Genomic DNA, 25,441 nt, shown 5'->3' with positions numbered 1-25,441 from the left:
ATTTACTTAAGATGTTGGGTTAAGTCAACCTTGAATCTTAGTCTTCAAGGACCTTGTTTCAAAATTGAGTTTAAATGCTGTTACAATTTATCTTCATACTTAGCACAAATAAATGTGCATAATCAAAATAATGTGAGCTCACTCAGATAGAAGGTCATCCCAGCTTTTGTAATTATTGTAGAGGTTATGAATTAGCCTGCAAGGAGAGGTGCTTTTATATCCAGACTTTATTTGCATGCCTATCTGACTACAACACTCGTGCAAAATGTGTGCAGCTGAATAATATGCACTGTGGTTCATTTGACCATTTTTATTTATACCTCTCGTGGCTAATTTAACTATTCATGTCTCCCTGTATCTATACTACATATGCTAATTTTAACCAGGAGGCTTCTCCCGATGCCATCGCGTCCCCCGGCCTGCTGAAGACGGTCTAGGTTCACAGATTTGACGGCAGCATCTCTTTTTATGGCAGCCCACTCCGGCCGTGGCGGGTCTGTGGTGATTACAGGTGTGGAAAAGCAAATGGCCTAGCGGTGTCTCTTATGGAAAGCAGGCAGGGCACAGTGGGGCTACAGTGACATTTTCCCCACATGCAAAATCATGCAAAAGGTAAATACTGCCGCGGAGGGATACAAACACTCTTGCAGAACATGGCCGTCACCTCCGTCATGTCCTCTCTCGCGGACAGGCCCTCCTCGGTGATGCCGCGCTCTGATTGGTCGAGGAGTCCGCACATCGGCTTCTCATTGGACGCGCGGCGGGTCAATCACGGGCTAATGTCAATGACGTAGATGGTACACTGGCTCCACTGTATCGCCTGGGTGGACAGTATAGTTACTTCTACATTAAATGGACTAAAATGCCGACGATTCGTGTAAATAGAGACGTAATTAATCAATGCGTGTTGATTTAAGGCGGCAGACTCCTGGAGCAGATGTTGGCAAAGCCATTTTTCGGTTTTTAGCAGCAATATTTCAGGGTAAGTGGAGTGATACATTTCCTTCCTGCGTCTTTTTTCCTCGCACAGGAACAGACCTGCTTACTTTATTATTTAAATACAGCAAAGAAACAAGCAGCGACCTGCCGATTCATATTTACTGAATTAGTGTCGTTTGAATTCAGAATCGCCACATTGCGGTCCAAAAGTAGCGTGTTGCTCCAGCTCGCCCAGCCGAGTTACATGGAGAGTGTCAGGAAGGTAATGGCTGTCCGTCGGACTCGTAACTAGAAAAATTGGGAAATGGCCATTTTTGAGTTAGTCGTCCTGTGCTGTGTACACCAGCAGCCATTGAATGTGTTGGAAAGGGCACATTCAGTCTTGGCAAAATGGGGACAGACGATCGTCCAGCCTGAAGGGTACCTGTCTGCCGTCAGCGGGCCTACTCAGTCCCCAGACCCCCATCTGTCATTATACGCATAGGACAGCTACGGGTCCCGGTCCGACTGTGGCAGAAACGGTGGCATTTCACCCTCCGGTGGACTCCGCTTACCAGATCTAACATCCAGGAGAAAACAAACCAACAGCACATGTGAGAGAGAGCTTTTGTTTCAGAGCTGTTCAGCCAGCTGCGTTTTTCCGTCTCACTCCTCAACAAGAGCCTGAAGGAAAATGATGTTCCCCAACACTGGTTTAAGTTTGTGTGTCTGTGTGTGTCTGGGGCGAATGCGTTTGATTTCGGTGTTGGAAGTTGCTGAGATTTAGTGCCGAAGACGCACAAAATGAGCGATAGTAAGTTACAGTGATTAATCTTTCCCTCACAGTTGGACACTGGTTATGGTTTAGCATGTGGCTGTGGTTGGCCTGTGCATTGGAAATAAGCGGTGATGTTTTCTGTGTTATCCCAGGATAGGCACCAAAGCTGCTGGAGTTAGAAGTAGGCCAGTTTGATGGAGTGGTCCACAGCTGTGTGCCATCCTACACGAAGATGTATTCATGTCAACATCTGGAAGTTATCGAGTCGTTCAGTTTTTCGATCACCGGCTTGGTTACTGTACTGTGCAAAAGTGAATTGGATTTAGGACGAAAGTGCAGTTTTCAAGTCCCGTCGTAAGTCCTCTCCGTCCCCAGGTGAGAATGATTTACAGTTTGAAAAACAGAAATCATCTACCAAACCAAAGACAGCCCTAAAATGAAAATCTGAACTTCCCGTGTGTAGGACCTTAAACAAGGCTTAAAGATGACTAAAATAATCCAGAATCCATGGAAACAATTCCTCAATACAGGATTAGGATTAATTAATTTCAATCCAGTTTCCCTCTTTTACCTGTGAAGAAACAGAATATCTTCATGGTTTTGACTGATTTGTAGATTTAAAAAAAATTAATTTAAAGATGTCACGTTGGATTCTGGGAAATCTGAATGTTCAAAATGGCCACTGAAACAATGAACGCGTGTTTATTAAAATGATAGTGGCAGCTCCTGTACTATGTAATGTTTACTCACGCAAAGCTAAAAGTCAACCATGGCAACTCAATTCTGTTCATCTTTTGGGAGCAGTGCAAGAGCCATTAAGGCCACCCTGAAGCACTGCCACAGAACTGTGGATGGACAAACCCCATTGCAAGTCATGTCTGAGGCACCAACTATTATTTATCTAGGGGCTTTGGCACATTTCATTGGCTAGTGCATAATCCTCTAAAGGTCAATGCCACTAATTGCACTACTCCAAAACGAACAGATGCCTACCCTGAGCTTGATTGCACTCTCCTTTGTAAGAAGAATAGTCAAAGGTTGCATAACCATCACTTGGATAATTCGAATAACATGCACGGTTTATTTAATTATTTTCTTACCAGAGTGTCCAAATGCCTTTGTATAATGAGGCAAACTGGGCTCAACCAAAAATAATTCATTTGCCACCATTATACTTTTTTACGGGACATCTTTAGCTCTCTGGATTCAATTGCAACCGCCTTTTCTGCTTCTGTTGGTTTCCCGTTTGTCACAGAGCATACTTGGATGCAGGGCTCAGTTTTAGCAAAGCGGCGACCTCATTATCTTGGCGTCCAATCAGTCCTCTAGCCAGCTCCTAATTGAGCCATCAGCGCCTTAAGGGGGCAGAGGAGGGATGAACGTGTCAATTACAGTAATGAGGGGACAACTGTGCAGAGGGCAGACACGGAGGAGGAGGATAGACGGAAGCCTTGCAGTGTACCCCCATTCTGGTCAATTCAAGCCTAATCAAAGAAAATATTGCAGCCTTACAGTGGCAAAGTTAATAGTCACTAAGGAAGAGCATGTTTTAATCATTTCACCCCTCAGCCAATGGGATATTTCTGCTTGTGATAATTGTTTAGATTTTTTTTTCCTCACAGTTGCTGCTTATGAATGATCCATGATGATACCTAACGCTGCTGTGCATACAGATATATAAGTGCCACGCTGCACTATGGTGTGTTTGTTTTGCGGCCTGTTTAGATTAATATTTATCATGTCTAAAATGTTTTTTGATATGATCAATTATTGCAGGGGTGTAAACACTGTTACGGTCTTTTATCAGTGTTGCTGTCAGACATTGTTGACTGTCTGAGGGCCCACAGCAAAGAACTGTTAAAAGGTTTTTTCTGATGAATTTAATAAGTATCCATACCATTTGCAAAGTAGATCCCTCTAAACTTTGATTCCTAACTGGACCCATGTGGAAAGGTGTAGGGGGACTTGTGTCCCAGGAAGCATTTGCAGTTATTAAGGGTTACCTGGAGAGATTGTGTAGCAACTGATGTGAAAATTAATCCAGTAATTACTTAGTTAATAAATAGGAATTATTCAGCAACAATTTTTGAATTTTATTAGGGTTTTATTTAGGGTACTTTGAAGCATTACTGTCCAAAATTAAGCTTGTTCCAGCCTCTCAAATCTAAGGATTTGGTGCTCTTGTCTGTTTTAGATCATAATATAATCAATACCTTTACATCTTGGGCTTAATTTGGGAAACTGCGACATGCTAATCATGATTTGGCAATCCTTAGTTGAGAAAATAAATGAGAGATTAACCTTTAATGAGAATAATTATTGCATGCGCTGCTGAATAGAAGCTATCATACAGTGCTAAAGCAATTAGTAGATTAAATTACTCAATCAGCAGAAAATTTGTCACCACCAACCATAATTTAATTTACATTCATTCATCTTGCAGACACTTTTCTTCAAAGTTCTGCCAAAATTAGGTACTCAGATCATGACGATTGATCATTGAAGTCAATTAACAAACATTACATTGATGATTTTTTTTTTTTTTTCTCAGTATTCAAATTTCTGCACCTCATCACATGCATTTAATTTTTATGTAAGGTAAGTGTATTGGGAGACTGCTGTGGCTGAATGAATAGAACTGAAAATACATAATTTTTATATTGATATTATATATATCATGGCCAATAACCAGACTTATATACAAACAACCACTGACACACAAATTTACACACAGAAACACAAAAATTGTGCACTGGAATTGCGCCAAGTCAAAGTCCCGACAGCACACACCCCGAGTCACTCTCAAAATTTCTGCCAAGGAATTTTTCTAGTTTGTGTCTGTTCTCTAATAATTTTTGAGATCAGGACATCTAATGAAAACTACTTAGCAAACTGATGGAGGAAGTCAGAAGGGATAATAATGGATAAATACTTAAAAACCCAGACTGTTTTCACTCGTAGTGCAAACTTGACCAAAGTTACTGAGGGAAAACAGGCCAATTCTATACATTAACAATAACAGAATCATTATGTCCTATATCAATGCATATGTGCAATCATTTCCATTGCAACCACAGTTGTCTTCATAATGAATTACTTTTGAACATTTTGAGGGAAACTGTCCCATGCTTTGAAGAGGTACATGACCTCTTCTGATCGACGTGGGTTTATGCAGAAAAAGTATTGGCGAACCACCTTACAAAGAAACCATTTATTACTATTGACATTGATTAGCAACTCAGGTAAGCTGCCAATGTTTGGAGTTTTTAAATGCTTCTGTTGATGTAATACATGGCAGTTTAACATAAATTGCTGAATTTTATTGCAACTTCTGATTAATCCTCAGCTGGCCACTATATTAAGTGTTAAAATGTGGTTTAATGTTTTGTGCACTCCAGTGGTGTTTTCACTTTTTTCAGTCCGGCCTGACAACAGTCCAACAGGAAAGCATGGATGTGAAGGGTCATGACTGGGAGGAAAGTTTAACACAATTGCCAGAGGGCTGTTTGCTTGGGGCTTTTTAGGAAACATAGTGTCCCTAATTGAGCTAGATTTGGTTTGTTGAAGCTGTTGAAATGGTGAGCATGAAACCAAATAAAATGCTTAGATATCTCCTCAGACAATATTAAATTAAATACACTTAAAACTTAATTTGCGTGAGACCAGGTTAATAATAGTGGATAGACATTAGGTCTGCAGTAAGGCATTTCCGAAATATGGAAGTAGAAAAAAAAGCTACAAACCATTTCATAGGAAATGCTCAAACCAGAGAAATGGCTGAATGATTGAATGACAAGTGTTGCACTTCAAATAATTAAATCAACAGTTGATTATTATGTCATTAATTGTATAGTATTGTGGTAAACTTAATTAATTCTTGTAGATGTAATTTCACCCATAAAGAGGAAAGGAATAATATTTTCACTCTAATAGATGTGATTGTTTTATGACCATGACATCAACCAGTGTCCACATTTTCTAATGTGTCTCCAGCTCACAGATTACTGAATCTTGTCTTCTGCATTTCCATTTTTTCTTTTATGTCATTGACTCCTAAACCTTCATACAAAGAGTGCGGAGGGGTTTAAAAATTAGACTAATATAGAGAATACCAGACAATGATTCAGGGTATACCATAAGAGAGTGAGACAACCTACAACAGAATCTACAAAGATGCATTGAGTCATTCTAGTAACCAATGAAAAACTTGTGATCATATCCCCCTGTGTTCTGCCAGACGTGTGATATTTGTTTACACGTCTGTTAAGAATAACTATAATTCAGGACCAAAGTCCATGCAGATTTTTGAGCAGCCTTGACAAGTACTTTAATTACCAAATCCATTATGATCTCCGTTAAAGGGCCTCAGCTGCCCACGCTGAATCCTGTTGCCTGACATCCCTCTCATGGAGAGCTGCTCTGATGTTTTCCTCGAAAAAAAAAAACAAAAACAAAACAAAACCCATTGATTGTTTTGGTCCTGAAGTATTACATTCACAGGGAAAAAAACAAGCTGAATGTTTTCTTCGTTCGTTATTGCTGTCTGTGTCTTGGCTATATCAAATCAAATCAGATTTATTTGTATAGCGCCAAATCATAACAAAGTTACATCAAGGCACTTTACACTTCTACAGTCAATTTTAGCATGGATTAATCTAGCAATCTACATCATCTAATTGTTAGAACAAAGTTTAATGACAAATGTTTTTCCAAGTTAAAGAGATTTGTTTGACTAGCTCATCTTGTATGTTACTTATTTATAAATAATCATTAGCATCATTATGCAAAAGTGAAATCATGTGTGGGCTTTTTGGTGTAAATTACTGCCCCTAGCATCTGGACTGGGGTTTGTGTCAAATTTATATGACCTTTGGACCTTAAGGTTCCACATTTCTATGTTTAGAGGTGTATATATAGTTGTTGTTTTTTTTTTTTGCACAGAAGGATCTATATGACACACATAATACAGTGTAGCTGAGAGTCTATCTTTTCCCAATAGTTCACTACAAAGGCCAAATCTCATTCTCAAATCACAAAGTAACAGGATCAAGTCAAAAATCTTTGAAACTGAGTGACTTTCCTCTTGACATGTCTGCTCTTGGTTGACAGTGATGATCTGAATTAACAAAATCTCTGGTACCATGTCGAAACAGAGTGCTTGACACTATTTCACGCATTGGCTTTCCAGTTTTCATACATTGTAATGCTTTGAAAAGCCTGCATCGATGATTAATTGTCTTTGGCAGCTGTCCTCATAATCAGACAGCATTGTTGTCTTCATTGTTCTCAAGTTGACTGAACAGCATAGTTATGTAATGTTTTTTGGTTGTCAGTCTCTTCCTCTGCTCTTCTACCCAGCTATCTCTTGAAAGAAATGCATCAGTTGGTCACAAATACACACTAATTACTATTTGGACATCAGAGGTCAAGGTCACAATAACCTCATGCCCCTCCCATCAGGACATCCACATGGACTCAAGGGTGATCCGATTCAGTTTTGGTAATCAAAGGTCAAGGTCACTGTGACCTCACAGTGACCTCACAAAACAGACATTACTGTACTTAAAAAAAATTATACAGTAATTATGACTAATTAACATTTATAAATATTATGAGTCTGGACAACTATAACTGCAAACTGGAAAGAGGCACACAGTAATGAGAACATAATTGATTTTTATTTATTTATTTATTTTTCACACAACAGGAATAGTAGCTATATAATTTTTTGAATGTGTTATTCCCATCCACAGATATTATGGATATATTTACCTCACGCATCCTGTTTTGTTTAAAAATTGTCTCTCTTTTGTCTTTGTTTCATGCAGAAGTGAAGTCTCTTCCTCTTCGCCACAGCAGGTTCAAGGAAGTTTGTTACCTTTGTTGAACAAATAATGAACTGAGGACCTCCTCAGCCTCACACATCTCTGCTGTCCACTCGACACTTGCTGCTCATCAGTGAAAGGAAACGACCACGTTGCCTCAGCACGCCTGAGCAGAGAAATGTGTGTGTGCACGTTTCCTCTGGTGAATGACGGTGTGTGTGTCTTTGGGCTGAAGTAAGTGATTATTGCCTGCACTTCATCTCTCAACCTCTGTGAGGCATTTCTCTACTTCAGTGACTACGACATTTGTCGCCACAACTGCAAAACAACATGGGTAGGAAAAAGATTCAGATCCAACGGATCACCGATGAAAGGAACAAGCAGGTGAGTTCTAATTTGTCTTATATCAAACTTTCTCTATGGTGGTTCAGTATTATGCAGTATTTCAGTATGTTGGTAGGACTTAGTATCAAAACTTGAGCGATTGGATGAAAATATCAGCTGTCGCCTGTAGCCTCCTGTTTACGGGGCGTGTGCTCTACTCACAGCACCACCAGTACCCCTAAAAATGTGTTCTGAGGAGTGCGATGCCTTCCCCCTGTGTTTGATTCAGTCATTACACATCATGTTTGTCACTAGATGGGGTTCGTGGAATTGTAGGCATTAACATTTTACTTAAAATTTTTGTTTTCTTGTCCATGTAGGACTAAAGGTAGAGATTTGGGATAGGGATTAATAAAGTAGAAAATACAGTATGTTTCTGTGGTAAGATTCCACAAAAGATCTGTCAATGAGTCGCTCATCCATATGTTGTGTTGGGGAAGTTGTCGTATACCGTTACACATACTGTCCCCACAAATCTGCCTTTTGTTGCTGTTTGTTCTCACATCCCAAATCTGACTGCATGTGGTTGCTATCCAACTTGTCAGCAGGGTGGGTGTTGGGTGGGTGATGAGATGAGTGTGGGTTCTGCCCAGATACTTTGTGCCACTACTGAAAAGTTCAGTTTCATCATATTTGCCGAGTGCTCTCAATCTTCCACATTTTTTTCCTTTTTGTTTCAACACATTGTTATGTGTCATATTTTTTCTTGTTGAGCACTTCTGCCATACAGCCTTGATTTGAAAAAGGTGTATTGATCATTGCTCTGTTGGATAGATCCACAATCACAGCTGTGAGCTTTTTAGCTCCTTCAGGGTGGCTCTTTTTCTCCCCGTCCAAGGCTCATTTTGTTTGCTTGCTTGGATCTGATGAGTAGTCCCACAAAAATGTTAATTTGATATTTTTAGTTTTCCAGTGGTATCGCTGTTTTTGTTAAACATCAAGGAATTTGTTGGGTTTTTTGGTTTTGTTTTGTGTTGTTTTTGAAGTCCAATTCCAAATCCAGCTCCTCACAGCTTTGACCTTAAACACTTCACACAGATTTTGGCCCATCTCCTACTGTAAATACTGTATGTGTACAAATGTGAATTAATAAATTAATCATAAGTGAACTCCTGATGTGATACAGCTGTTTAGAGGACTCTGCAGCAGAATTTAGCTCATAGTGTTAAATTAAATCACCCAAAATATCAAAGTATAGTAAATCATTGTTTTTATATTGGAACACACACTGTAAATATAGTAGACAAATAACTAAAATTTGAGCTAAGATACTGTGCAATCTATCACAAGAGTCAAGGCTGCGTATATAATAAAACCAAACAAGACAAGAGAAATGGATGGAGAAATGGCACATTATCAATCAATACACAAAGTAAAACAGAGATATAGCATAGCAGCAAAACATGTGTATAATAGTCTAATCAAACAATTTTGTGAGTTTTCTGGGAATTTATTATAATAAATCCGTCCAGCTCAGCAATGGAGAGAATCTCACTAAGCCATCTTGGAACATGAAGACTTACAGATTAGTAATATCTATTTTCTTTTAACAACATTTGCTCTGAAAACCTGCCTATTTCTATCAGAGCAACCAGATATTGCTGTTATACAATTTACAATGGCTGAATTCTAGTTTCATTTTGTTCAGAAAGCTTATTTGAAAGGTTTGTGCCAGAATAAGTGTGATTATGCTCTTTTGGCAGTACCACAGTTATTACATATCGGCCAAATTGATTTACATATATTGTCAACAGTGAATCTGCGAATTGCTCTAAATTTAATCGATCTGTATTTAAAATTGATAGGACAACTCTTAACACTTATGAGGTCTTCTTCCATGATTCCTCTGACACTTCTACAGCCAATTCTTTGTTCTGGGCCTCCCTGCGATGACTGTCAGTCAGTGGTAGACTGGTTAACACTGGAAGAAGTAAATGGCTCTCAGGTTTAACTGTAAATACCTTAATATCCTCCCAGACAAAATGCCTGACTGGAAGGTGGTGATAAATATATGGCCGAGGAAGGTGATATTTAGTCTGCAGCAGAAGAGATTGGGCAAATTATTTATATATGTAAAGATCGAAACAGCATAGTATACCCTCCTCTAATCCTGAAACACTTTCTTCAAAACAAGATTATACGATTAAACGTCTATGCTGACAAATGGAGTGGCAGAAAAGCTCTAAGGATGCATTCTTCAAGTTGGTGTTCAGAAATGGAGGAAATGTGGAAATTCAAAGAAATTGTGCACAGACAGAAAGAAATTATTCTTAAGTTACTGTTGAAATCAAAATCTGTTTATCCTCCCCCTTTTATATAAATAAAAAAAATATATATATCTTTTGACTGAAGAAAATTATGTAACTGTGATGCTAATTGTTATGAGTCATAAAAAAATGCATAAGAATAATGATGCGCCATGTAGTGCTGCTTACTCAAGTGTGTCTCTGTGGTGGTTGTGACGGCAACTAAAGAAAAAAACCTTTACTTGTGCATCTTATTTGTTGGATGTGCTACTCAATGTGTCTGCCAATGATGTGACTGCAAATATTTTCTTAATAGCCAAGCAACACAAAGATTATTCTCAGGTCATCTGCTATTTCTTCTGAATATTGTATAAGTGTAACAGCTTTGTGTTGTGTAGAAAACTTATGCAAAGGAAAAATGTGTGGGATTGTATGTGGGATTTTCTGCTGTAGTACTTTTTTCTTTTTTTAATCAGTGTGCTATGTTTGAAAATGAAATGTGAGTGTGGGAAAAGATCACATGAACAGAGAATTTCTGATCCTCACTGAGTTTTCCCAGAATCTTAAAATACGATGCGTGGCATTAGGCTGATTCATGGTATTGTTAGTCTTATTAGCCTAGTCTACTTAACCAACCCTCTGGTTTTCCCCCAGGTTACATTCACAAAGCGAAAGTTTGGCTTGATGAAGAAAGCCTATGAGCTGAGTGTATTGTGTGACTGTGAGATTGCTCTGATCATCTTCAACCACGCGAACAAGCTGTTCCAGTATGCTAGCACCGATATGGACAAGGTCTTGCTCAAATACACAGAGTACAATGAGCCTCACGAGAGCCGGACCAATGCAGATATCATTGAGGTAAATTCACCACATCAGCATATCAGCCGTGACCTTTGTTAGACTGAAGCTTAAAGCAGAATAAAAACGCTATTCAGCATCTGTGGACATCAACAAGCTCAATAAAGCAGGCTCACTTTATCTGCTGTGGTTAAAAAAAAAAATGGAGTAAGATGCTGAACATGTGACCAGACTATAGGTGCCTGTGGCTCATAGAAGTAGTTACCGTGTTCTTTACATTCCAAAGAAGTTCGTGTCAATTAGTATTGTTGGTGTGACCTTCTGAAGAATAAAAAATGAGGGTAGAACAATTACTTGGACTATTATCAAAGTAGCAATATGGCCAAGTGCAATAAATCATTGGGATTTTTTTTTCTTTTGTGGATAAAGTAAAAAAATACAGCATGCCATTCACTGAGCTGTCCTGGCCTGCATTTATTTGGTGCAACCCTAAGAAAAATCCAGGCCATCTTCTCATTGTTCTGTATTTATTGAGCATATTTAAAAAACTAAAACCACATATTTTTTAGTACTCTGACTGACCCACTTTACATTACTGTCCTTCAATAATTTTCTTCAGACTTTGAGAAAGAAAGGCTTCAATGGTTGTGACAGTCCAGAACCAGATGGTGAAGACTCCATTGACCAAAGTCCTTTAAATGATGACAAGTACCGTAAGACCACAGAGGACCTGGATGTTATCTTCAAACGCTATGGAGTAAGTCAGCTGACTTGCAAAGTGTTTTCATATTTCATTCAGTGCATGCCATGATTACTGTTTTGTTTTACTTGAGTAGACTATGGGGTCACGTTTGTCCGTTATTGTTGTCGGTTTAGCTTGAGTGTGTTTACAGGAAACCCACTACCTACTGCTATCAAGTTCCTCTAACGGGTGGTTTCACACGTTTGTTTTCACTGGGCCAGAAACTTTTGATCATAATAGAAGATAACACTCATTTTTTTTATTCAGCGCTATGTGTACAGCTTCTGTTTTCAGTCGTCCCACAAGCTACTCCTCAAGCTCTAGTTTTATGACTGTATGATGATGATGCTCTCCTGTGTCTTTGTAGTTTTAAACGGAAATTCAATTATTTTTGCAGTTAATGACACAAAATCGTTTTGAACTAGGATAAGATAAGACTTAGAAAAGGAAATGAAGGTCCAACAGATGTGGGCTGCATTTCAGTGATTAAATAGCTGAAGAGCTCCTGTATACTGCAGCCTCTGCACAAGTGGGAGATTGAGCATTTAGAGACCCTGGGGGTGGTGGAGACCAAACAGAAAGCGAAAACAGAATGTCATGGCTCCAAATGATTATTAATGCTGATGTACGGCTGAATGTGTCAGTTAGCAGCTGTTTTCACAGCTTCTCACTTTCCATTTTGCAGCAGCCGACAGCTCCGCCCCAGACGTTCTCGATGCCAGTCACAGTCCAGGCGTCCAATCAAAGCACACTGCAATTCAGTAACCCTGGCAACGCACTGGTAACTACCTCCTATGTAACATCATCATCGCTCACGGATACCCACCTCCTGTCACCACAGCAACCAGCTCTTCAGAGAAATACGGTCTCTCCTGGGTTGCCACAGCGACCAGCCAGTGCAGGTGAGTGATGGTTTTCTGCTGAGCGTGGCAGGACTGAAGTCCTCTCTTGACTAACATCAACAGAATACGTCAGCTACAGTAAATCTATACTGGTAAAGGTTCAAAACCTAATTTTTCCCCTTCCAGTCATTTTTCTTCTGTCACACTATCTGCTCTTTCTTAATACGTCCTTGTGTTTAGCGCTTCATGAATTGAGGTTAATTGCTGTTCAGTTATATTATCACAGACTGAGGAGAGACTGTATATATCTATCTCCTCATCATTACTTGTAATGAGCTGCTCGATTCCTCAGGCTGTGGAGCACATTCCTTCACTGTGAACTCATCTGCTGTGTGACATTTACTGAACAACTACTCCCGCTCAAATAATTTTTTTTTATTTACTACCTTTCAATTATTTGTTTGGAAACTAAACTGTGGGAACTTTTTTTTAAATTATTCACATTATAACATTATGCAGAAAAATAGTAATATTTTCTTTAATTCAATAGATTTTTTTTATGCACAGGTGCCCTTCTTGGAGGTGACCTTAATAATTCAAATGGAGGATGCCCAAGTCCAGTCTGTGAGTACTATTGTATTTTTGATTTTTTTTTTTCAAAACCTGGGCTTTATTCTTTAGTTATCTCTTCTTAATTGATGCCAAGTATTCCTCTGTTTTCTGGTCCATATTCATCCCTAAATCTTATCCAAAGTTCTTCTTCTCCTCCTCTGCACCATCTGTGAGTGTGCATTAGAGGGATTGGGGAATGCCAACAGCACAATAATCAGACATGCATGGGATTCCCAGCACATCCCAACTTCACAGATCATTATCAGCTGGAAGTGTTGCTCTTCCTTTGTTTTGAATGTTTGCATTGGAAAATGTTTCTGTATACTTAATTTTCATCTGATATTTAGAGAAAATATTGAGATTGCATTGAGTATTGCATTAAGAATTTTATTTTTCATGACATGAATAACAATGTTAAATTAAACGGTGCTAATAACAGTGTTACTTTTACTGTTTCCATCATTTCAACGTTGTTAGGAGTGGAAACTGCATGATAAGTGATGAGGATTGGCTAAGGTATAGTAAAATTCATGGTAGTCCAATCAGAGGTAGAGGTGGGCTAGTGTTGTTGTTTCATGCACAAACAACACACATGCAGCAATGGTGAGTCGAGACAATTCAAAGGTAGTGTTTATAAACTGGCAGTGCAGACATTACATGACATTATATTTTCAGTTAATAATTTATTGTATTGGGTGTTCATTTCATCCATTTAAAAATATATAATCAGTTTTTATTAAAAATAATTGAATAAACTGTTGAATCAAAATTTTATTTAATTTTTTTAAGTACTGGTAAATAAAAAAAAAAAAAATTGGAACGCAACAGTAACTTTCGATGGTAACTAGTTTCTTTTATAAGGTTGAAACTCATTTATTAACTGTTACTTTTTGAGAGGAATGTTCCGATGACAAGATGCTTTTCAGAGACGTTCATTCAGTCGACACTGATATACCTTTTTAAATGAAAGACATTTTTAGAGGATTTTTTTTATTCTTTTTTATAAAACTTTCAATGCACACACAGCGTCAGTACCCTGCTGTCTGCATTCACCTGTTTGATTTTCCTATTGATTTCTGTCCATTCGCACCTCTGTCTCCCTGCAGCTAATGGATACACCAGTGCCAGGGCCTCCCCAGGCCTCCTCACCGTTTCCAACGGCAACAGTCTGGGGAAAGTAGTTCCGGCCAAGTCTCCACCGCCACCTCCCAGCCCCCAGATGGTCAACAGCCGCAAGCCAGACCTTCGAGTCATCACCTCACAGGGTGGAAAGAGCCTAATGCAGATGGTGAGCTTAACCAAGCCGAACCTGTGTCGTCTGGGTCTTATTTCGCTAACACTGTGATCTTTATAAGAAATTGTCTTCATAGGGCCTAACCATTTTTACAGCTAGGAAAAAGCTGATGTAGGTGAGAGTTTAAAAAGTAAGGATAACAAGAAAGTGGAGACATACTTGAACATTGTTCACCAGTGAATGTTTGTGATAGAAAATGACACAAAACACAGCAAATTTCTGTCAATATACCAAATGAAATTCAAAAATTCTACTGAAAGTTAACATTGTGTTCAATGGTTGATTTTTATCTTTTAGGAGACCTGTGAGCAGGCATTTGTGCTTAACACTCGAGGTCCAACATCTTATTGTTTACTCTGGCAAAGTTTTTCAAGTCCTGGGTGAATCAGCCAACGCCCACTGACATACTGGCGAAATTTCTCATAAAAGAACATCTTCATACTTCTTTGATATAAAGCCGCACCCATTTCTACTTAATGCTACTGTTCAACAGTAAATACTAACCACCAACTGTTAGGGCTCATGAAAACATATTTCAGTCTAGATCAAAAATTCATTGCTGATCTTGAAAACAGTATTTGCCAAAACTGTGTCAACACAGCTTTTGATTATTTCACATGATCTTCCTTTGCTGAATTGGTCTTGATGTCATGAAATTGTTCATCCTTAAATTTAGATTTTCTTTCTGAGCGCTTAAATCCTGCGTTAATCAATATTTTTAGATAGATTAGTATTAACTACTTCTTGGTTTGCTTCTGCACTGAACTTTTAGTTTTCTTCTCACACAATAAATCAAAAGACAATGTGATGTGAAAGATATGGCTCTTCAGAAATATCCCACAGAGAATTATTATTTGGCAGCAAAAGAATCAGATATTTCCAAAACAGCTCGAGGAGATGGAATATTTGACTTAGACGCACCGAGGGAAACTTCCCTTTAAACTGATGATATTTTTCCACGTCTGTTTGATGTATAAGTCTGCAGTGTTGTGCTTACACTTTATGGTCATTTCCCCAAGTGACCAGAGAGTCAGTTATATTCCAGGTTTCCAAGATTCCAGGCTCTTCCATATTTGCCTGGACAAAGTTGATTCTTAATATTTGAACCAGTAGAAAACTGCTTGTGAGGATTATTTCATATGATCAATAACTCCTGAATGGTCACAAAGACGGTTGTGTTTATTGCTTATTTTGGCTTGGACTGTGACTGGAAGAAGGCAGAGAGATGGTACCACCTCTTATTTTATCTTCTTTACATTCAACAATTTGCCTATGCAGGATTGTAAACTTTGCTAGGACAAAAGAGGAACTCTAATTAATATCTGTCTAATTTCAGTAAGTTGTTTTATCAACATTTTCCTACATCTACTCACAAATCTGAATCAAGAGTTGTAACCCTCTCTGTTACCACCCTTTGCAGACAGAGGATGAGCTGGAATTGGTAAACGAGGTGATTTTCCCCCACGTCAGTCACTCGCATGAGTCGATGACTATCGGCTGTCTGCACATTATTAGCATGGTTACAATATTGTACAAGAGTTTTCCATTGTTTCGGTCTTGCTCCACTGACATTTCTTGGGATGGTCTTCAGTTTGTGGTTCCCACCTGACTGCATGTCGTTCAGGGCTCATGGTTGTTTTGTTTGAACATTATTTATCTGATCTACTCAGTAAAGAAATCTAGAAAGTCTGTGTTATATAGACTTAATCAGTATGGAGTGATCCTGTCAGTTTTCAACAAGGCCCATTTACTTCATCTTATGATACCACTGAAAGCATGGATGTCTTTCACTTGGCATTGTGCTGGGAAGAGCTACAGAGCATGTTCCCTGTTCACAGACACTCACCCCAACTCCCATTCTCACCTTAAGCCAAGATGATCAATTTACAAATGTTTTAACTGAACTAACTGGCATTACATTAAAGGCATCTCTCTTTTCTCCCTTGTTACATCTTGATATGAAGCTACAGAGCTTTCCCAAAAAAAGTGTTTATTATTTCAGAACTGCCTTTTTATTATTATTATTATTATTATTATTATTATTATTATTATTATAAATAATTTTTTGATGAATCAGTTAGCATCTGATTAATATAATAATCCATTGATAGTTTCAGTAACTTTTCATGCTATATTTTCTTCGAGCTTCTCAGATATGCGGATTTGAAGTTTCTTTCTGTTATTGGCCAGATAAAATGAGCAATGAGCCTTAAAAATCATCTTTAGTAAAAGTACTACTTACGGAAGAGCATTCATAATGAATAAAAATATTATTTACACCAAAAGTGATAACTTTTAGATGAATAAAAATGTAAGTATAACTAGTAATCAACAAAGCTTATCCTGCAAAATCTAATTTTAATTCGAATTGCATTTACACAGAGGGAGGGATGGTGGTTACTGCTTTCTGCTGCTGGTGCCAATTTCTATTCCCTTTTACAATTCTGCTCAAAGTTGACGGGCAGAAATCTCATTTTCCTCAGGATAGTGATTCATTTTCATCACCCTTGCCCCGCTGCCCATCCCCACTTCTTCACAAAGGCATTTAATTGAATCCAGCCTTTCTCTCTGCTCTGTCTCTCCACCCCTTCTCTCGCTTTCTCTCTGTAAATTCAGCTTTTCAGTCATAACTCTGGCTGAATGTTTCCTCTCAGGATGATCAATCTCACAATATAGAAGAGTAATTTCAGACCAGAATTATTGTATTTTATATCCAGACCTTTTTTTTTTTTTTTTTGGGCTTTCTTTTTTCCTCTTACAAAGAACCTCAATCTGCTTTTATCTGTGATATAATTCAGCTGAACCAGGCTCTGGAGTGTTGTGTTTCTTCACAGATTTGTGTTTTTCATCTCAGAAACACAACAATAAAACCTCTTGGTAGCAGTTTCACAGATCTTGCAGCCTATCTGCTGCACTTGAATATGAGAAACCCTGAATATTTAGTCATCTAAATGTCTGACATAATGCAGCAGCACCGAGAAGGCAGAAGGTTTGAAGCCCATTAGACTTCTTTTGAAGGTGAATGATAGAAACATGAAGAATACGCTACCATTGTGGAGTGCAGCCAAGCAGAATAACTGTAAGGCCTTTAGTGACATCCACTGGAGGAACATGAGACTAACTGCACATTCAATTATAAGTTCAACATGCTCTTGAACACAAAAGTTGCAAAGAACTTCCAGACAACTATAATAAAAGACAGTACAATCTCAAGAAAGCAGGGTCTAAAATATGTAATACATAAGTCCAGTATAGAACCACTTATTAAAACTAAGTAATTAGTGGATATATTGATTAGTGAATTAAGAGAAAACAAATATATTTTAAATGTTAATAATCTGTTTGTTGCTTCAAAAACTTTTAAATGGGAAAATGCCAGGAAAAAAAAATCAGTTACAAGTTCAGATTGGTTAATTGAGTCTTTGATTTATCTATTTATTTTATGTGATTAATTGATTAAACAAGAATGTAATAGGCAGATTAATTGAAATTCAACGATGCCAGTAAATTGACTTAGATTGAAGGGAGGCAGACAAACAAATAACATCTACATTTAGATTAGTGATAGAACAATAGTTCAAAGGTACTATTTTGATTGTTAATGGGGAATTTTAGTACAAATTAAAAATAAGATGAACTTACGAGATTTTTTTTTTTTTTTTTTTTTTTTAAATAAGCCAACCGTAAATATAACTGAGGGTTAAATAAACTGCCTTTAATGTAATACATTTACAGTATTTATGGCTCGCACAGAACAATGAAGCTGTTTTTGATGCATGTCATCAAGAACGTTTTGACAGTAAATCTGTTGGACACAGGATTTACTTGAGTCAATACATCATTATGAATCTAACCATAAACACAATGTCATTCCCAGCATGTCAGAAATTACACTACTCCAATAAATCGTGGTATCACGTCAAAGTAGTTTCTTTGCGTCGGCTGGCACTAACGTGTTATCGTCTTCTCTGACAGAACGCCCAGCGGCTTGCAGCTGGAGCTCAGGTTGCACAAACCCTCACAACCCCAGTGGTCTCTGTAGCCACACCGAGCCTCCTGGCCCAAGGGCTGCCCTTCTCTGCTATGCCCACAGCGTACAACACAGGTAAGCTACATATTTCTTCATGAGCTCATGGAGGAAAACATGCTTCAGCAGTTAGGGGACAAATCAAGAGGGGACTCATACTTCCAAGATAAAGCAGGTAAAATAAGAGTTTTGTTGTCCTCGCTCAGAGTACCAGCTGACCAGTGCAGACATCACCGCTTTACACGCTCTGGCGTCACCTGGTGGCTTGTTGCCGACCAGCGTGTCCACATGGACGCAGCAGCAGGCTGTTTCTCAGCAACCGCAGCAACAGCAGCAACAACAGCAGACACAGCAGCAGCAGCAGCAGCAGCAACTTAACCTTGCATCACTCAGCAACTTGGTGTAAGTACTTTCTTCATTTTCTAATCTGCGCTGCGTTCTTCTTCACGCCCGGTTTGAAAAAAGTTCTGCCATCGCTCACATCTGATGCCAGTGGCGACATGATGCAGATATTTCTGGTAGACTTTCCTGTGTGATAGCTCTCAGTCTACTGATTTCCCTCTCAGTGCTGAAGTACTGTATTACTGATTCAGCTTGCATGATATCCATACCATGACCTTATATGCAAGCAATTCACGTTCCTTTTTTTAGTGAATCGGTCTCACCAACATCTCACCATCTCAGCATCTTCATAACATCAATCTGAACTTGATTCAGTTTTTCTCAAGTAGACACACAGGAAGAAATTATGTAGATTTATTGTCTTGAGGAAAAATGATTACCACAAACAAATATACACATCATGTCTCATCCAGTTAACTAGATGGGAGCTTTATCTCCTCATTCTCATCAAGAAAGATAACAATTAAAGAGGAAAAATGTAACACAGGTTTTTATTCACAGATTCAACACACATTTCTGCAGCCTGTAAATAAAAGTAATAAATACAAATATCTGTCACATTCACACATTCTACAGTTACATATAAATTGATTTGTTGTTTTATGACACTACAAGTTCAGGACTTCACAAACAGTTATTATTTTATCTCTAAGTTAAAAGAAATTCTGTAAAGAAGTGAAAAACTGAGTGAGATACAAATAGAGATAGAGTTGCTGAGAAGATTCAAAGGAAGCGTCAGGTAAACGGCACTGTTTTCAACAAAGGTTTAGCTGTAAAAGCGAGTGCTGTGTCAGAGAAGGCATTAAGAATACTGTTTGCGTTATGCCGTGCCAGTGTGATAGAGCTGCTGGTTTCAGTTTGGGGTTTTGGTGGCATGAACACCAGATCCTTGAAGTGTGTTCTCTCCTCTTGTCCACAGCATGTGGGGCGTGGACAAACAGAGCAGCGAGCTGTCTAGCCAGGTGTCCAGTCTGGCTGCCAATCTGAGGTGAACAGCCAATACTAGTGTGTGCGTGTGTAAAATGTCATGACCTTGTCTATAGAGGGGGTGTGTAGTCCTGTTTATACCTGAAACGCACTTGTCCAAGATAAGAAACTACACCCAGTGTTGCTAGACATACTGCAATGTAAATGAGTAGTCTGAAAAATAAATTTACACATGAAGCCCTACTAGATGAAACTCATCAGGATTAAATTAAGTAGACAATATCTTACCATGATCGATATTCACTTGATTGAACTTTTTATATTTTGGTAATTTATTTGTTATAAATTATAAATTAACTGTCATTTTAACACAACTTTGGATGCCAGTAGCTCAAATAGTTGTAAGATATCTTACTAGAGCCGCATCATCATTGTGTTGAAATTTTGAAATATGAGGATAAGTGAATGCTTATATATTATTAGTAGAAGAGAAACAGAAAAGCAGCATGTTAATCCAAAAAAGATATTTACTGTTTTAGTTTCATTTAAAATTTCATGGTAATGGTTTGTTGGTATGTAGAGTTTGAGGAATATTGCTATCTTTAATCTACTGTGTTTTGAGGGGAAAAAAACTGCTACTTTACCTTCACCTTACTTTCTCCCACCTAACAAATGCAAACCCACTGCTCAAAACCATGAGAGAAGTCCTATGCAAAATGCATGAGAAACGCAAAGGCACGAAAATGTGCTCCAAAATTAGAAACGGTGCCAATTTAATAACATTTACAGGCTCATCTGTTTCTTTACTTCTGGTTCAATATTTATTATTTGGGACTCAGTAGGGGACATCTCTGGGGGATATCTGCTGCCATTTCTCATATTCCTCCAGTTGCTGTTTGTAGGTATTTTAGCCTTTGCACATAGTAGTAAATAATCCTCTATTTAAACAGGATGCAACCTTACTGAGAAGAAAATGCCCACTCTAACATTTTTGCCAATATACACATAATTCAGTAAGGTACAGTTATTAGGAATCTCACTGTCCTGATTGACATGTTTATCCTTCTGTAAAAACGTCACGCTCTCTGTTTATAGATCAGAAAACAAAGATTTTCACGTCTGGATTTTTATTTGAACAGGACAAAGAATTCACCAGATTAGGTTCTTTATGTGTCTGTTGCTAAAACATTAACAACATTATTGCTGTTGTTGAAGAAACCTTGCTTGCAATAATGTTTCACACTTTTTTCCACACATGCCTTCTAATCCACCTCTTCCCTTTTGATTTGGGCTCCGACATGTTTTCTCCCCACAGTGTTGGCTCTCCGTCCAACCTGCTCTTGGGTAGAGATGAGTGGTTGGGCCGGTACTGTATCACACTTCCTTTTTCCTGTGTGTCTGTGCGCTTTTGGCTGCCCCCACCCCCATCACCATCCCCCAGGCCCCTGGCCCCCCAAGCATGTCTGATGCTGTCTGCAGTCAAACAGGAAAGAGACATAATTCCGGTTTCTGCCATGTTCTCCAACTTTAGATTATTTTCTGTTTATCATTTGTAGTTCCTTCACATCATGGCTGCCTCACTGCGAACCACCTTGTCACAAAAATCATTTCATGCTGCCTGGACATTTCTGTTGCTCTTTTGGGAGCAGTGAGGGTCTTAACTTCTGCTTTGAAAAGGCTCAGAACTGATTGGACTGTTGAATAATCGAGTGTGGCTTTTCCCTGTCGGTGCTGTGCTTTGTAATGTTGGTTTTTGTCTTGATGCAAGTGGCCTTCCAGCTTCTTTTACACTTTTGTTAAGTTGTTAATCACTCGTGTTTTTGTTTTTTGTTTTTCTTGTCTTTCCTTTGTTCTGTCCCTTATCTTCCATTTTCTTCCCCTCTCTGTACTCTGTACCTTGTTCTCAGGCCGGTGACCCATATACCTCAAGGTGCCATGCTGACAGTCAACACGAACTCCAGCGTAAGCATCAAGTCAGAACCCGTCTCGCCTGGCCGGGATCGCAGCACCCCATGTCCTCCTACTTCCTCAGCCACACCGTCCTCAACCTCAGGAGGGGCCGTCTTGACCGCTCCGCCGCAGTACCCCGGCTCCCTGCTGTGCCTGGAGCCCCCGACCGGCCGCTCTCCTGCAGACAGCGTGAGCAGCAATGCTAGCTCCTTTGAAGGCAGCGATCGCGATGACACCGGTGCAGGTGGTGGCGCCGCTGGCAGTGGAGGTGCAGGTGGAGGCGGAGGTGGGAGTGGCGGAGGCACAAGCACAGCTGGCACCACGGGTCCCACCAGCAGGGCCGTGCCACCCGACTTCAGCCCCTCAGGTGAGCTCCTCAGGGCATCAAACAACGAACAAGCGCAAGAAGGAGGAAACATTAAGCGCATGAGATTGGACACCTGGGTGACATAGAGGCCCCAGCACCAACTCTCTGCACCCTCTGACGTCATGGTGACACTTGAACCATCCACAACACACACCCCCCACTCATCTTAAAACCCCCACCGCCCCAACCCCACTGCCATGTGACACTATCATCAGACATCTGCCTCTTTCTGAAATCATACAACTCAGCTGTGTCACCCAGATTCATGAGGCTTTGACAAAAAAACAAAAAACAAAAAAACAAAACAAAAAAACAAACAAAAAAAAACTTAAAATGCTTTGGGGATGACGCTCTGAGTGAGGGAAGGATGGATTAGTGCTCAGCTGGATATTTAGGCCCCTTAAATAGAGGGGTAATAGATTTTTAAAGCCTTCTTGCTTGACTGGACACCTGATAGTAAATTCTTTTGGTAGAAATGAGGTATTCAACCTTTTTGCAATTTTATGAAACCATAAGAAACTCTTACACATGGTTTCTCCATCACCTTCATGTATTTACATCAAGCTCTGCTACATTGTTCACAATATGATTGGTGGCTTGTCAACATTATGGAACTTATGTTATACGACTTGCCATTTGCCGATCTTTGGAAAATCAATTTGGATTGTGTGCTGTCCATTCTTCAATAAGTCACTTCCAAACTGCACTATTGGAAATAAGTTCATCTGGACAAGCTTGAGGACTGAGCATCTATCTGGCACTGAGCAAACATAATCAAACAAGGCCATCTAGGTAAGGATACTTGACCACGAATGAATCTTGATGCTGCCAGAGTCACCAACCTTGTACACCCAGGCAGGCTCGAGTCCTCAGGTGGCAACTCTGCGGCTGTGGAGTTGAGCGCCTTGCCAGAGTGCCATTATCAACCTCTCTTAAGAAAAAAAACAAAACAAAAAATGCCAAATGCCTCTTGCACGCGGTGCAGGGACACTGACGAATGATCACTCATGAAAAATGACGAGAACTAGAAACTGTCTCCGCTCTTCAGGCTTTGAATTCGTCGTCACTTTCTCCTCAGACTGGGTGCTCCTGCCGTCCGCTCACCTCATCTCTTCTGGAACTTGGATGGAAATCGTTGAACCAGAAATCCAGCCAGTCACTCAGCTTATTACCAGGAGTAGATGCCATCCAGTTAAAAGCATAGTATGAGTTTTTTGAGCCTGTGGAGGCTTTTTTTCGGGATAGGGAAGTATTCTTTCAGTCAAAGTGTTCTTTATCTGTTGGTATTTAAAAAAAAAAAAAAATCTGTTTTGAAGGTCTGTTAGTCGTCCACAAGTAGGAATTCAGACTTTGTATAAAAAAATCACTCCTTAAACAAAAGCTTTGATGTCCTCTTTAGCTCTCTCTAGCTCTCCTTAGCTCTTTGCTGTGTTTCAAAAAGTGAAAGGAAAAAGACATTTTCTATATTTCTACCGCTTCAGTTGGCGACAAAGTACAATAGCTTTTCAGCTTCAACGACGTGTATGTACATATGAATATATTTGCATAGACTTTGCTAGGTATCCCTAAAAACAAGCAATGTGTTGATTCTCAGTGGATCTGTTTGCATATACGAGTGTGACTTTGATTTGTTTTGAGCTACGGTGCAGGGGTTACGCCACACTAGGTAGTGCTGGTGGATCGAACTTGTTTCAGTAAACCTATTTTATGCTAGTGTTGATGGTGTGTGCACTTTCTGTCTCTCACTCACAGAGGCCTACCTGGTTGTGGTGTCATCATATTCTCCTACCACACATTTTTTAAAAACCCACGATCAAAGTATAAAAAAAAAAAAAAAAAAAAAAAAAAAAAAGTAAAACTGTCCACCTTATCACAAAATCATTATTAGGACACTGCCATTCACTTATAGTGTACTTAAAGAGATATTACACATATTTTAGGCATATTTTGATTGACAGAATCATGTAAAATCTTTTCCACTTCACACAGACACAGATTATGCCTTTTTTCACTTAAAAATTAAGTCAAGGAATTGGCTACCAAGTGCTGTGTTTGTTGTTTAATTGTATATTTTCTAGTACAAATTTGTTTTGTCTGATCCATTTCAAGTTAATGTATGTGTACACAGGTTGTTTATGCCTACACACGGAAAGTCTCTTCTGATTGCTTGACTCCTTTCCCCCTCGAGTTGATGCTCTAAGTGCAGACTGGAGTGTCAGCTGCTGTTTGACTGTTCATTATCTACTTAAGCAATCCTACACTTTCACGTTGGTGTAGACGAGGCATTTTTTTTATGGAAGGAGGAGGTTAGGAGCGGTTAGTCGCAGCCTGCGGTAAAAAGTGTGAAACCAGTGTTTCCACCAGACGCTGTGGGTCTGTGGAAAGTGCCCAGAAAAAAAAAATATCACCATGCTGTGTGACCTTTTCACGACGGCGACCACATGTCAAATGCCAGTGTTGTTGATATTTTCTGTGATCAGGTTATTTTTCCGTTCTTCATTTAAGAACATGATGGGTAGCTTTTTACTCTGTTGATGTCAGGATATCAATTTTTTTTCTCTTTCAATCAGCACTGGAAAACTATTTAACCAACACTTTCAATAAAACCATGTTTGAGAAAACTTTACTGTTAAATTGTTAAGAGAATAGTTTGGAAAATTCACTCACATCCCAGTTTGATGCTAATGATGCGTGTGCAGTAAATTTGAAGCGAAGCAGAAAGCGGAGGTAGACACTGGACCAGCTCTGTTGAGTGGTAAAGAATCCACATCAGCACGTCTGAAGCGCCGTTCACCTTCTATTGCGTTAAACCTGAACCCATTGTTACACAAATATCATGAGTTTGACATGTCTGGCTTGTAATGAGCTTGTGGTTTATGCCTGAATAACAGGCAGGTTTGGGTTTTGGTTTTTTTTTTTTTTCCTTTTTGGATTCAGCCAATATTATGTGAGCACAGTACAAAACCCTGAAGACTCTAAAAAGTTACAAATAGCCAAGAAAGAGTAGCACTGCAAATCCAGTCATTTTTTTATTTTTTAAAAATTGTGCAGCTCAAACAAGCAACACATTTTGTTGAGGTGCTTAGAGGTGCTGGTGGACATATTCTGTTGCTATTTGACAAAGCCTTGTCTTGATGCTACGCTGAAGTAACCGCCTGCTGGCTGTAACTTGTATTTAACCCCCCCCAGACACGAGGATGGAAACAACTCATCCAACTCCCAGCAATAAAGAGAATAAGCACGTCTCAAAATGTCCAACTATTCCTTCAGCTGGTGAGCGGCAGCAGCCCTCAGACAGCCAATGTTCGCTTAGCACACAGTCATTTTCA

General features: G+C 39.2%; 1 protein-coding gene across 4 annotated transcripts; it reads left to right on the top strand.

Moving 5' to 3' along the window:
* Nucleotides 1-789: 789 nt before the first annotated feature.
* On the top strand, nt 790-23,970 carry LOC115051536 (myocyte-specific enhancer factor 2D homolog). 4 transcript variants are annotated; one of them, XM_029514983.1, is made up of 12 exons: nt 790-982; nt 7,525-7,905; nt 10,806-11,009; nt 11,569-11,706; nt 12,377-12,593; nt 13,101-13,157; nt 14,252-14,433; nt 18,415-18,544; nt 18,673-18,868; nt 19,788-19,856; nt 21,111-21,161; nt 21,703-23,970. In XM_029514983.1, exons 2-12 carry the CDS (start codon nt 7,852-7,854, stop codon nt 22,196-22,198), a joined length of 1,794 nt encoding a protein of 597 aa, XP_029370843.1. In that variant the 5' UTR covers nt 790-982; nt 7,525-7,851; the 3' UTR covers nt 22,199-23,970. The 4 variants fall into 4 exon arrangements, with proteins under 4 accessions (XP_029370843.1, XP_029370845.1, XP_029370846.1 ...); XM_029514984.1 differs by lacking the exon at nt 790-982 and adding an exon at nt 1,052-1,532; XM_029514985.1 differs by lacking the exon at nt 21,111-21,161.
* Nucleotides 23,971-25,441: the final 1,471 nt, after the last annotated feature.

Source organism: Echeneis naucrates, chromosome 11, assembly GCF_900963305.1.
Source record: "Echeneis naucrates chromosome 11, fEcheNa1.1, whole genome shotgun sequence".
In the NCBI taxonomy this organism is placed as follows: Eukaryota; Metazoa; Chordata; class Actinopteri; order Carangiformes; family Echeneidae; genus Echeneis; species Echeneis naucrates.
Note: the sequence above shows the minus strand (reverse complement) of the source record. Positions and strands in the feature narration are given on the sequence as shown.